At 42.2% G+C, this 14496-nt stretch overlaps 1 protein-coding gene across 4 annotated transcripts in view; it reads right to left on the bottom strand.

The window, feature by feature from the left end:
- Positions 1-125: 125 nt before the first annotated feature.
- Positions 126-14496, bottom strand: part of SLC13A3 (solute carrier family 13 member 3) — a 43392-nt gene continuing 29021 nt past the window's right edge. For 3 of the 4 annotated variants that reach the window (XM_048819500.2, XM_048819499.2, XM_048819503.2), the window contains 6 exons: positions 11903-12007; positions 10684-10781; positions 9673-9785; positions 9174-9335; positions 6294-6431; positions 126-1841 (listed from right to left, as the gene is read on the bottom strand). In XM_048819500.2, the coding sequence (XP_048675457.1) occupies positions 1656-1841; positions 6294-6431; positions 9174-9335; positions 9673-9785; positions 10684-10781; positions 11903-12007 (802 nt within the window). In that variant the 3' untranslated portion in view covers positions 126-1655. Of the gene's footprint in view, positions 1842-5001; positions 5601-6293; positions 6432-9173; positions 9336-9672; positions 9786-10683; positions 10782-11902; positions 12008-14496 lie in introns of those variants that run through there. The other variant, XM_048819501.2, reaches the window with a different exon arrangement.

The raw sequence follows: 14496 nt of genomic DNA, 5'->3' as shown, positions 1-14496 counted from the left end.
CACTCACCCCAGCTTCCGTGAGGAGCAGCTCCATTGAAGCCAATGGAGTGAGACGGGTGCAAGCGAGAAGAGCCTCAGACCCTACCTTTCTCCCCTGGCTTCACAGATAAAACATAACACAGTGGCACGCTAATGAATGCATTTTATTGTACAAGTTCCCTAATCGCGAGGATTTTGTCTCAACATCAGCTGACTTCCACAGTCGGGCAGTTTGGTTTCAGCTTGACCTCTTTGGAAACGTTCATACTGTGATGTAATCAATATAGGGTTCACAGCAGCAGCAGCAGCTGCTGAGATTACAGAGAGAATTGGGTCTGATGGATAAATTACCCTGTCTGCTCTCGGAGCTGACACTGAATCTTTTGAGTAACTCAAGGGAAAACTGAGCCAGACCATCAGCTGGTGTAAATCAGTTTACTTCCGTCGACACCACTGGCATTATGCCACCTTACACCAGCTGGGAATCTGGTCCAGTTGAGTCCAACATCTGTATCAGTGCAAGGATTCCCTCGCTAACCCTCCCCAAAGCACTGTATCAGACTCCTCATCTTTCAACTTGTCTGTTTCAAATACTGATCTTTAATTAAATAGTCAGAGTCTTACACAAACAAAATGCATGTGTTTAGATAAAAAGGTGATGAAAATCATGCTCAATTTGCAAATCCTTTCATTGCAAGGACCCAAGCAATCAGATAAAAGACTCAAACTCCGTTTCGAAAAAAAGGTCAACATTCCTCTGCGAACAGTCTACTGACTTGTGACTGAGCTGCACTGTCATGAGTAGGTCAACCTCAAACCTCAGTTAAAGGACGTTCACCAACTTAAGACTAGCCACATAAACCACTGGTGTCATGCCCCTGATAGACACAGAGTTACACCAGGAGTGAATATGGCCACAAATCTCTACCTTTCCAGTCAGTACAAAAATGTGGGTGAAAATTATTGTCTTGAGTTTTAAAATAATTCCCAAGCTAATGAATGTGTTTGGAAACCTACTGTTACCAAACTCCCACTGTGAAGCAATACATCAAATTCTGGCTAGACTCAGTCATAGTCTCCTGAATTATCCTTTCATAAGAAGCTAAAGAAATAGTCTTCATACTACATGACACAATTACTTGTGAAATCCCTGTGAAATCTTGACCCCCTAACAAGTGTTCTAGAATCACAGGGCTCAAGCATGGCCCACACACTGGGCCTGGTTCTGATACCCTGACTCAAGTTGAGTAGCACCTGAAATGGTCCCATTGACTTCACTCATGGGAATAAGGATACCATCCAGCATGAGTTAGGGTATCCGAAATTAGCACATTGAAGTTAACAGGAAAACTCCCATAGATTTCACCAGGAGTGGCATTTACCCTGGAAATGTTAGAGACTTACTTGGTCACCATTTAATACCCTCTACTAATGAAGAACAAAGTTTTCTAAAACTGTTTGATAGGTATCTGTGGGGGGGCGGAGATAAATCTTACAAGATCCCCACCCCAAAAATTATGTAGTGACAATGAATAATATTTATAAAAATAAAATAAAATGAATGGAAAGTCCTGTGCAACATGAGCAGCAATCCGGCCTTTGTCCTGTGAGTACACTCTGGCGATTCCTCTGCCCCAGTCCTAAGCGAGTGAGTCCCACCTATGACCTGGCTTTGTTCATATTTTATTTAGCGAGCTTAAAGTAACATTCTTCACATCCGGCAAGAGGGATGTGATGTTCTCTCCATGGATGTTGGCCCACTCAGGGAAGGTGCCCAGCTGGAAGATGCTCTTGGCCCATGTGTTTATAGCCAAGCTAAGGAGCAGAACACCCATAAGATTCATGAGCAGCCCAGTTCTTGCCTGTGAAAGAAATGCAGATACATTATACTAGGGTTTAGCCTGGAAATCCTGGGCATGTGACACAAGGAACCAAGCTGGCCAGCCCTGAGGACTGACTGCACATGAACGAACATTACAACAAAGAGGGGTTTAATTAACATTTCAGCAGGATTTTCTCAAGTCAGGGACCCCCCACTCCCAAATGCTGAGTTAGGTCCTCAGCCATCAAAGTGCTTTAGCACATGGTTAACTTTAAGCAGTCAACAAAACTGTTCTCATGCTTAACACACGCTCAAACACATTGCTGAATTAGGGCCTGATCCTGTGCCAGTGGCATAAATGAAAGTTTAGTCATTGTTGGTGCATGATCAGGGCCAGGGAGCCATGGAGTACATGCAGCTTCCATTGCTGTCTTCACTAAGAGCAGTGGGTGTTCAAAACTTTTCAGGATCAGACTTTAGAAAAGCATCTCTAACATCCCAGTGAATGGAGTATGTATGTGTTTGTTTTAAGATTCATTTCTGCAGAAGGAAAGGATTCTCTTACAAGTCAGCTGAGCATCAGGGAACTGAGAATCCAACTTAAAGAGTCTGTGGATTAAAAAGCACTTTCTGTCTTTAAGCTCCTGTTTTATTTTCCTCCTAGAAAAACACCCCTCTCTGTAATACAATCAGTGTCCATGTTCAGGGAATGAATGAAACCACAGACATTTTTAACCAATTAATATGAACAAGCAGTTCTGTAAAGCTACAGCAATATGGAGGCAAAGAGTAAAAGCTGAGTAAAATTAATAATCAAAGGCTAGGTGTGCGATTCTTACCTAATGTAACAGAAAGAAAACCACCAGAGCCCCTTACCAATATGTAAAGCCAACAGGAATTTGAGCTGATAAACAGCTGAATTTCAAAAGGAGTTGTGCTTTCTCCCAAAGCCTTTGCTCAGTTTTCACTCAGGCAAAAGTCCCATTAGCTTGAGCCTGAGTAAAACTGAAAAGGAATATCAGGACTTGGCTCACTGTTTCCAAAGCAACTGACTCTCACTTCCCTCAATGCAAAGGCACAAATTCATACAACCATGGCAACTGGTAAACTTCAGTCTAAACCAGGACAACCGGTGGGTGTACAAAGGGAGAGAGAGAACAGGCTTGAATGGCTGAATGCTATTGTAGCCGCTCCAGAAGAAGGCATGTCATCACACTTTTAACTGTAAGGTGTCTGGGGTAGAGTGGGGGCGAAAGGAAATTAGAGGATGTGAAGGAATGCTGAACTCCATTGGGCTAAGCACGTTGAAGTTATGGGGTAAGCCTGTGCCATTGAAAGGGACTTTCACAAATTACACTTTCATTCCATAGTCACAGAACATCACAGCAAAGTCATGAAACTTGCTTCTTCCTGGGGCCAGCCAAGGGCAGAACACAAGCTTGGGAAACAAGCTGACATCCAGGCCAGCTGACCTGTCAACAAGAATGGGACCAAACTGTGTTTTCTATCATTGCACATTAAGTTAAAGGGGATGTGCTTAAGGGTGACAGTCTCTAAACTGAGCCAACCCTAAAAATAACTATCAGCCCCTCCCATAGATAAAATCCCAGCTTCTCAGCTGAGCCATACACCTGGGTGCATGCACATAACCTTGGCTTCCTCTTATTCCAACTGCCCGCTGTTTGGTGTGTAAGCAGCATATTTAAACATAGTGTGAGATCAGATCCCTGCTCATCAACATGAATCTTTTGATCTCTGAAGTTCCTCTTCTTTAACCACTTTGGCACTAGCCCTTCACCCTCTGGCTCCCTTGCGAAAGGCTAATCCAGGCGGCTAGATTCCATGGTTTCCAATAGAAAAAATGAACCTTATCTCATTGCATGCAGCAGCCACTGTTGCAGAGCCTTAAAGATTGATCCTTTACGGAACAGAGTGTGGCACATATAACCACAAGGTAAAATTTGCTGACCAAGATGTGGGGGACACAGAGGACCCAACCCTGTATTAATGAGTGCTGCTGTCTGAGCGCCAAGGCCAGAGAAGAGACTGAGTTGCTGAAGTACTAAACCCCATAGTGTCTGGATTTCACTCACTCAGGGCAGGATTCCTGGCAATGCTTGGGCTTCCAACTTGGCAAACTGGGTTCCGGTCCCAGTCCCCGATTCTCACTTCTCAGGCTGGCAAAGGCTGTAAAGCTCAGCCTGTAGGAGAGGGAATGCCTCGGGTCACTCTCCAGCAAGCCCCTCCGGCTGATGCACAAAATGCAGATGGGCTTTGGAAGTAGCTGTGTCTAGCCCTCTTCCTGGAGGGGAGTAACTGCAACTCTGGGGTAAGATGTAAGGAGAGGAAAATTGGGAGGAATCTTGAGAGAAGCCTACCCAATTCCTCATCACCTCCTTGCTTTTCACTGAGTGTTCTCCTTGCCCTTCCGCACACCAAGGTGTTTTGTAATATTCAATCCCCTTCCTGTGCGTTTCCAGGCACCCTTCTCTTCTGAAGGAAACTGAAAACAGGCCTGCTCTTTTCTCCCCAGTTCTCACTTCCTCATTTACTGGGTGTTTGTGCAAATGCTGAGAAGCACCGGGTTGTGGGCTGAGGCACTAGGTAACCAAACCAACTTAGCAGCTAGTACCAGCGATCTCCAAACCAACCTACTATACTATGGAACCACATAAGACTAGGTTCCTACCGAACAGGTCTAGTGATTTCTGCTCATGTTCACCGGCCTTGAGGATAAGAGTGTGAGAACAGTATGAAAATGGTCTGAAAGTCACTTTCACAACGTAAACGCTACAGCCTGGGGGAGAACATCTGAGCCATCTTCATGTGAATTCTAACCAGCTCTGAATGGTTGCACTTATAAGAAGGAGATCCTTTCCCCTATATGACCATCTCCGCTCCTCAGCCATTGCTTCTAAAAATGTTTTATTCTGAAAGTCACCAAAAAGGGCTTGGTTCACCATTAGGGGGCCACAGACACAGGTGAGGTGTTATATAAGGGGACAAATGCTCTGTCTGGAGTACAGAGATGTACTAAGTTGACCCCCATGGACATTCATAGGAGTTTTGTGATCAATCTCTTCTGCCCAGTGAATTAAAAATGTTGCTTTTGTGCTCTTTAATGTAAGGATCTACATTAAAAAACTAATAGTAATGTATAGTGTCGAATGTAAACACTTTATTATAACTTTGCCTTAATAAGAAGTCTTTTTTTAAAAAGTGCTGACAAGAATATACCAGACAGGAAAACAAAACAAACTTAATAGTAAAATCAAAAGGAGAAGTAGCTCTTCTTTTCTTAGTGACTCTTTGTTTAGGAAATAGCATGTATGTTCATTAGCGAGGGTAATTGTTACACAGGCTGTAAATTTAATCTCTACAGAGAACTTGACAGCACATTTGAGAATTCATATATGTGTTTCCTGTTGAGTTTTGAGAGACATTCATTTTGCTGCTCACTTAGAGAGCTTCATATTGTAGCATTCTGGCTTTCCTAAAATAGTCTGTCTTTCCTTTCTCTGTTTCCCTCTATCATCTTCCTGAATGGGAATTGCCTGGGTGATTGCTCCAAGCATATTATGTCAAATAATTCCTTCCAGAGCAGAAAAGACTGAAATATTCTAGTGCAGTTGATTCAGACAGCATCTACATCAGATACCACTGGCAGTATATCCACTTAACCAATCCAAAGGAAAGTAGTAACATGCACTTCACATAGAGATGGTGACTTGACCAAGGTCTACTGGGAAATTTAGTTGGGATGCTCAGTAACTTCATGGCTTGATATTTTATTCATAATCTAAAAGATAAATCAGTGCAAAGAACCCTAGGTCACAAACAATTGCAGAACTAGTTATGACCAAGAGATGCCAAAGGTTATTTTTCACTGGAACCTGTGAATGCCATGTAAACTTAGTTAGCAAAGGGGAAGCACAGTAATAGAATGTGAAGAAGATAAGGTCAAAGACACTTCCGCAAGAGTCATTTAAAGGACTCGTGTTCCCTCTCCCAAAGTGGAGAGCAGAGATCCTTGTGACAGGTCTGAGCTCAAACTCAGCAAAATGGACAGCAGGAAGATAAGCATCCCCTTGTTACAATATATTAGTTTAATATCTAAAGGGGGAGGCAGAAAATGGATTATTTTTCTAGTTCCTGGATCCACTTTTCAATTAGTTAAAGGTCAGACTCAGCTCTCAGAAGAAATTTGGGAGTAACTCCACTGAAGACAGTTGAATTACTATGGATTTACATAGGTTTAATCAGGGGCAGAATCTGGCCCATTTTTACCTAAATAACACTTTCTAAGGCAGCTAGATATGACCAACCATGAATGAAGTACTTTGCATTCAAACACTGCTCATAACAGAAACTGACCTTTGTGATTTTATTTTACAAAACGCTGATTTGGTAGCATATCTCAAAATGATTGTCTTAAAAACTCTTCATCTAGATGATTGTGTCTTCAGTGATTTTTGTACATAAAACAACTTACCATATCCTTGACCATCAAGTGTCCAGAAGAAAACGCAATTGAATTAGGGGGCGTGGAGACCGGCAGCATGAAAGCGTATGAGCATCCTATAGTTCCTGGTATCATTAAATACAGGGGATTTACTTTCAGACGAATTGCCTTGAAAGAACAAAAATTTTAAGAAAACCACTATACATTAGGGGTTCTGAGCTACAATGGAAATACATCCAAGAATGCAAATAATTACAGCACTGTGCCTAGCAGAACTCAGTGATCTATGATTTATAATAGCATATCCTGCTGTTCTATTGCTAATAACATTTTTAAAAATTATTATTATGCATGTTGTGCAGCATGTACTTATGCTCCTTAGCATCTTGTTTCCAAACACTCCAATATATTAAGCAGGTCATATAAGCTCCCTTTGAAATGCGCAGGTGTTGTTATCCCCATTTCACAGATAGGGAAACTGAGGCACAGAGAGGGGAAGTGACTTGCCCAGGGTCATACAGCAGGTCAGTGGCAGAGCTAGAAATGGACACCAAGAATTTTGGCTCCTGGTTGCCTGTTCTAACCACTTAAATACACCATACCCAGTCCTGCCATCACACCATCAGCAAAACTACTGGTTGACTAAATCCTGAGGTCTCTTTACATGGCCTCAGGGGGAATGTAGACCCCTGTGAGGCTGAGCCAGTGAGGGTTAAGCAACCAGCAGGCAGAGTGACCCAAAACCAACCCTTAAGGACATATTAGAAGAGTATTGAAATTGTATACAGGTCCATTCCTTACAGATTGTTAGCACAGGCATGTTAAATAGACTACAGTCCTTGAAATGGAGGCCTGTATTGTTAGAGAATCAAGAATAGATCCCAGTTGTATTTTTCTGTGTTTACCTTGTTAGAAGTTTAACAACGTGATCTAATTAGCTTGTAGATGCTAAAATTCTGTTCCTCTCTTTAATGATTCATTATGGTATTCTATTGATTCAGAGGTCAAAAGGGGATATTCTCAATTAGATGGGACTTGCGGTGCAATAATATTATTATTTCATTTATCTTTGAAATTTGTAGTAAACTACCTGTAAGCTCTTTGATGGTTAATTTCCCTATGCTAATGAATGCAACTAGCTACCAGGGTATGCCTAGGAATGAGGGATTAGCTTCGAAGCAACAATATACATTACCTATTCTTCAACCAAGCAAGCCCTGCTGTGAACACAGCTTGCTTCAAGCTATAAAGGAAGTTTCACGTCTGATGCTTGCTATCTCAGATCTGCTTAAACTTTGAGAGGGAAAGTCTAAGCTTGTGAAACTGAGGTCTCCAGGTCTACTCTGCTCTACTTTTCATGGAAGAACTTGAACAAACTCTGCACAAGAACTGCCTATTGAACTATAGCCTTTTAAATTGATTCCAGAAGGCTTTTTACAAAGCAAGCTCACCATCTCTGCTATGAAACTGACCTAAGAACTTTATTCATATCTGTACATCGAATGATCTTTTAACCACGGCAACTCTCTGTCTTTTCTTTTTATTGATAAATCTTAATTAATAAGGATTGGCTATAAGTATGTATTTGGGTGAGATCTGAAATATTCATTGACCTGGTGGTTAATGTGTCTGATTTCTTGGTAGAACTTTATATACGGTGAATAAGGTTTTTAGTAACCCTCACTATATTAGAGTAGGCTGTCTGCGTGGGAGCCAAAGGCTGGAGTGCTTAAAGGGAAATGTATTTTGGCTTCTTGGTAATCAGTAAGGTATTACAGGAGCTGTTTGGTTACTGGCTTGGTGAAATCTAATTATAGAATAAACCACCAGTTTGGGGGATCGTCTGACCTATTCTTTGCGATTTGCCTTGAATGAGCAATCTCAGTATAGCCCCTCCAGTGACCATGGTCACAACCCCATACAGCTGGATGGGCCAGCTGAGATCCTGGAGACTATTGGGCCTCGTATGCAGAAGAGTGAGGTGACCCATGGCTGCCCAGATGATTAGTGCGTCTTCTGCAGCTGATGGAGGCCAGGCTGCTCCAATAGAGAGAAGTGTTTTCACAGGGTACCTAAACTGTGAAGGGCATGGGGCTGACTGTAATAATTTGTAAATACTGTATGTGATGTGGTTATTGGGATAGTTACAGCAGGGCTGTATTGGGTTATTGGTTAATAGCAGGGTTGTTAGGAAACTAATAGGAAGACAACAGTATGGCTCTAGATACATAACACAGAGGGATCATTAAGAGACGATGCCTGGGGCTATTTAACTGTGAAGATGCTACATCCACGCTCCAGACAAATTCAGCCCAAATAAATGTGTTAGTCTCTCAGGAGCCACAAGTACTCCTCATTTTTTTTTGCTCCAATCAAAGTTACCAGACTTGTTTTGCCAAGGCTGGGCACCTAAAAACTAAAAGGACACTAAGCAGTTAAAAAGTCACTCTCTGGAGAGAGGGGATAGGCAACTGGAGGGAGCTGTTGGTGGGGAACAGAGTGACACAGAGAGAGACTCCAGCTAGGGGGTCAGATGAAGCAAAACCTGCCTGGCCCACTAGTAGGGCTTAGGGTAAGATAGACATGCAGGAGATCTTTTGTCATGTTCAAATCCTTGTTCTCTTATGTTATGCTTTGTTCCTACTGTTCAGACAAGGCTGTCTGTCACTGTGGCCACCACAGGGCACAAGCCCCCACAAGGAAGAACTGCAGGGGCTGAACCTAGTCAGGCCTGCTGAGCCATCACACGGGTACACAGGGTTCTGTAGCGCAGGGCCTGGTCTGATAATGGGAGAATTCTGGGATTCCATCCCAGACAAGGTAAAGACACGAGGCGTAACACCTAAGGGGGTGCACTGAGAGAGACCACAGAGGGGTCAGAGCTGGCCCCGTCATGGTAACGTATCTTACCAGTTCTGCCAGGATAGGCAGGAAGATTATAATTGTGGCCGTGTTGCTGGCAAACTCTGTGAATAAGGCGATCACTATTGTGATAAGCACAACAGCCACTGCCGGTGGCACGCTCTCCAGGGGATGCAGGTGGCCTCCGATCCAGACAGACAAGCCTGACTCCTGCAGCAGGAGAGAAAATGCAGCAGGTTTTATATTTGAGTTCCTGCATTTCCACGCAAGACTCAGATCATTTCACAGAATTGCAAACTACATATAAATAGGGATCACTTCGCCCACCCACTTCTGAAACGCAGCCACCTTGGGGCAGGGGTGCATGTTATAGCCCTTAGATGTCAGATCCAGTCACTCAATGTCTTAACTGCCATACACTGCAGGTGCAAAATCGCAGGAGCAAAATCGCAGGAGCAAACCAAACTGATACCCTTTTAAAAACCAGGGGCATAGGGCTGAATGACAGTAAGGTAACATCAATGATGGGCAGCACTCCAAATACTACCTCACATCCTTTTGCCATGGCAAATCCGCCACCGAGCAGCAAGATAATGTTCCAGGGTACAGTCTCTTGGGCCCTTCTCCAAGACAGCAAAGGCACATTCTCAGTGTTTGATGCTAGACAAAGAGATCCCCACCAAACACACACACACAGATTAACAAATAACTTGTTATCTGATAAAATAGCTAAATTACTCACTGGTGTCAAAGTTAGCTGATAATCACTTAATAACAAACACATGGATATTTCAATTTCAATTAAACAGGCAGCAAAAAGTTCTAGCAGTCACGGTTTTCTTGGGCTTTTTCTCAGCTTGTTTTTTTATTAACATAAAGGACAATTTCCTTGGTGTAATAGACTTAGATATTCTTCTCTCTGACATCTGGCAGATTCTGGCAGGAGGAAGTTTTCTGACATTTGTAATTTTTGTGGGCAAGTTCATCACCGTATTAATTTTCTACTGGCAGCTCAAAGTGGTAGGAGCTTTCTAGCAAGGAAATTGCTGTGTCTCCCCCCAAAAGGTCACTTCTGAATGAGAACTCAATTGTTGTGTCATATGGAAAGGTAAACTAGTAGGGCTTTCATGTTCTGTGAACTAAGGACACCCACATTTCACCCAATGGGGGTCTGAGGAGCAACCTCCGGGAACCTGAAAGCAACCCCTAATCTGCATGAAATGACGTCATGGCAGTGGCTTTCGTTTGGTGACATTAGGCCAGAGCAAGTGCTGCTTTGCTGTGAGCTGAGCCCATGGGCTGCACAGGCTGCATCTCCAATTAAAGATGAAGGTGGCCAGAGCCATATGGGTAAAATTTTCATAAGTGACTCAGGCACTTAGGTGCTGAAGTCTCATTGAAAGTCAATGGGACATAGGTGCTTTTCAAAATGTTACCCCATACCTGCTGACCGAGTACCCTGCCTTACTATTATGTGCTGAGCTCCTGCAGTGTGCTCACCCTATAGAGAACACAGAAGAAGGGGACAGAGTCCCTACCCCGAGGGCTTACAACCTACCTTTTAAGTCAAACCACCATTTACAGGATGGTCTTTGTGAAGGGAAGAAGAACAGTATGGTCACTATGGCGACTCCAGTAACCGCATCTGAGACAAACCTGACCAGAGAAGCAGAAACACTTGTAAGCAGCAAAAGTCTTGAGATTTGTAAAGTTTACAAAACTTGGGATTTACCAAAGAGGATTAGGATTTTACATCAACAACACTCATTGGTCATGATTCTTTTTTTTTTTTAATTCCCCTCTGAGCAACATTTCTAAGATTGGCTGTGACTCCTTTAGAAAACTGATCAGAGACACTGAAAACACAAAAACCTAGTTTTAAAAAGAATAGGGAGGGGTTGGCAGTGCTGGCTGCTTGAATGACTGAATCACTTTCAGTCTGTTAGAGAGTGTGAGAAGAATATTGATTATGGAGGTCTGGGGAGATTGCCTAAGCTGGTTGCAGGGAAGTAGGAAAATCAGACCACTGGCCTGTTTTGGTTATGATCTCTGTAAAATGCTCAGCTTCTAAAGTGAAGAGCATGATATAAAAACTCTAGGCCCCAATTCAGCAAAGCATTTAAACTTTAACTTTAAGTAACTGTTAACTATTGAGAACAAAATTAATCTGTGAAGTATGTACTTGATTCCCATTAAAGCCAAGCATGTAGTGAACTCCTTTTCTGAATATGAATAGTCTGTTGAACTGTGTCCCTAGAGAAATAGAGCGGGTCTCTTTTCTGTGCAGAGACAACTTGCTCTCACTCTGTGAGTATTATTATTATTGCCTTCATTGTTCTTAACCTTTGTCTTCACATAAGAAAGGTCTGGATGTCACAACAGAGAAAAGGTTGCAAACCAAAGAGAAAAAGCACTAAGGGGTGAACTCCTGCAGCCTTGATTCAGTCCAAACCCACACTGAAATCAATGGTCTGCTCAAAGGGTTCAGGACTTGGCCCTAAATGTATCAATAGACAACATTCCCAGAGCTCAGGCCGTAGGGCTGTCAGGAAATAGGTGTGAGCATTTTCAATACTAACATCCCACAAGGCTTCCACTACCTCCTCTTAGAAACATAAACAATTAAAATGGTTCTAGAGAGATACATAAGGCTCAGTTCCATTTATTCCATGAAACCTGGAGAACAGTATAAACAAGGACAACAGAAAACACAGGGATCTCAAAAGCCTGGAAATACTATTGAAAAATGTTACAACAGATTGAAAATAGAATCTTACCCAGGAGTGAAGAAACTTGCCCAACCTGGGATGAATTTTGGGTCCCTGGAGAACAGCAGGATTGCAAACAAGCAGAAGAGGAAGAGAACTGCCTGTTCTGCAAACCTAAGGTTTAAAGAGATGCAATTAAAAACCAGTCATGCTAATGAAGTGAACACAAGTTACCTTTCCCAGGTCACCTTTAACTGCTAGTGATGATTTCACTGCATTTCAAGCCTTAGTTTAGAAAGGTGAATAACACTAAACTTCACACATGACACATGGGGACTTTCCCTCTCTGAGAGCAGAATGTAGACTGCATTCCCTACTGACGGTGTGAATAACTGAGAGCTGATGAGGGAGGAGATTCATAGATTCATAGATACTAAAGTCAGAAGGGACCATTATGATCATCTAGTCTGACCTCCTGCACAACGCAGGCCACAGAATTTCACCCACCCACTCCTGCGAAAAACCTTTCACCTATGTCTGAGCTATTGAAGTCCTCAAATCGTGGTTTAAAGACTTCAAGGAGCAGAGAATCCTCCAGCAAGTGACCCGTGCCCCATGCTACAGAGGAAGGTGAAAAACCTCCAGGGCCTCTTCCAATCTGCCCTGGAGGAAAATTCCTTCCCGACCCCAAATATGGCGATCAGCTAAACCCTGAGCATATGGGTAAGATTCACCAGCCAGATACTACAGAAAATTCTTCACTGGGTAACTCAGATCCCACTCCATCTAACATCCCATCACAGGCCATTAGGCCTATTTACCATGAATATTTACAGATCAATTCATTACCAAAATCATGTTATCCCATCATACCATCTCCTCCATAAACTTATCGAGTTTAATCTTAAAGCCAGATAGATCTTTTTCCCCCACTGCTTCCCTTGGAAGGCTATTCCAAAACTTCACTCCTCTGATGGTTAGAAACCTTCGTCTAATTTCAAGTCTAAACTTCTTGGTGGCCAGTTTATATCCATTTGTTCTTGTGTCCACATTGGTACTGAGCTTAAATAATTCCTCTACCTCTCCGGTATTTATCCCTCTGATATATTTATAGAGAGCAATCAATCTCCCCTCAACCTTCTTTTAGTTAGGCTAAACAAGCCAAGCTCCTTGAGTCTCCTTTCATAAGACAAGTTTTCCATTCCTCGGATCATCCTAGTAGCCCTTCTCTGTACCTGTTCCAGTTTGAATTCATCCTTCTTAAACATGGGAGACCAGAACTGTACACAGTATTCCAGGTGAGGTCTCACAATTGCAGTAACATCTGCTAGTGTTAATATTTCTAGTAAGGACCAGGGGGTAAAATCCTGACCTGAATGAAGTCAGTGACTTAACTCCCATTGACATCAGTGGAGCTAGGATTTGACCAAGACACATCCAAAATATTGCCTTAAAACCTCTCAAAGACACAAGGAAGGAGGGATACTTAAACCACTGAAAAGAAATCACTTGGGTTGAATTTAAGCTAATCAAATTTGTAGCACATGGCTTAATGGGCTTTCTCTGTTCCTAAAACTCAAAGTGGGACTTTGATTCTTACAATGACATTTTGCAGGCTGGTCCATAATGTACTGAAGGGAAAAAAATAAACCAATTTCTTTCATTTAGAGCACACAAGAATAATAATTAGAATGTTTGTTTGTGCTGCGCTACCTACATCAGTGAACCCTCGCAATATCTCTGTGAGTAAGGCTGGGCGATTTATTTATTTTTGGCAAACGGTAAATTCATTTTTAAAAATGCATTTTGGGGGACACTGAAACTATTAGTTAATTCAGGTCAAATTCAGCCCATACTTTTGGCAGAAAAAATGGATTTTCCCCCCATTCCACCCCTCCAAGAGTCAAAATGGTTCTTTTTGACTATTTTGAAACAAATCATTGAGGGCTTGTCTAGACCAAGAGTTACTGTGCAGCAAGCTGGTGTGGAAATCTACAGTGCGCTGGCCTGCCACACTGGAACTATCCACACGCACTCTGCTGCCACTCACTAAAAGTGCCGTAGTTTGCTTGCATCTACACCTGCGTCAAGGTGGTGTAGGTAAAAAAGCGCTAGCGAACCTTTAGTGAGCTGCAGCAGGGTCAACACAGAAAGTGCATTTATACCCCAGCTGGCTGCTTGCTAGTTGTTTGCCTAGACAAGCCCTTAGACTTTTTGTTTCAAAATATAGCTATATTTATCTTCTTTTATAAGGGTGAGAACCACCAAAAATTCAACAACAAAACCAAAAATAATCCATTTCAGGTCAAAAAGCAACTCGAACGCATCTTGTTTTCTCTTCACATGACTGATTAATAGATCTCAGAGAATAATTCACAATCAATAATATATTCCACAAAAATTCATCTGATTTTCTGTTCACAAATTGCCCACAAACAGATCATAAAATAATTGAATTATATTCTTTATATTCATCATGAATCTCTTCAGCAAATAATACGTGCTCTGCAGACCATTCATAAACAGCTTTCTGTGAATATTAAAAATTCACACTGTATTGGTTAGTTACATAAGTCACATGATCTTGTTTCTGTTTCCTGATTAAAAGACTTACAATGTGTAATTAACACAGCATGAATTGTCATCTACAATTGAAAATTGGC

The sequence above is a fragment of the Caretta caretta genome, chromosome 13 (assembly GCF_965140235.1).
Source record: "Caretta caretta isolate rCarCar2 chromosome 13, rCarCar1.hap1, whole genome shotgun sequence".
Classification (NCBI taxonomy): domain Eukaryota; kingdom Metazoa; phylum Chordata; order Testudines; family Cheloniidae; genus Caretta; species Caretta caretta.
The sequence above is the reverse complement of the archived record's forward strand: the minus strand, read 5'-3'. Positions and strand labels throughout refer to the sequence as shown.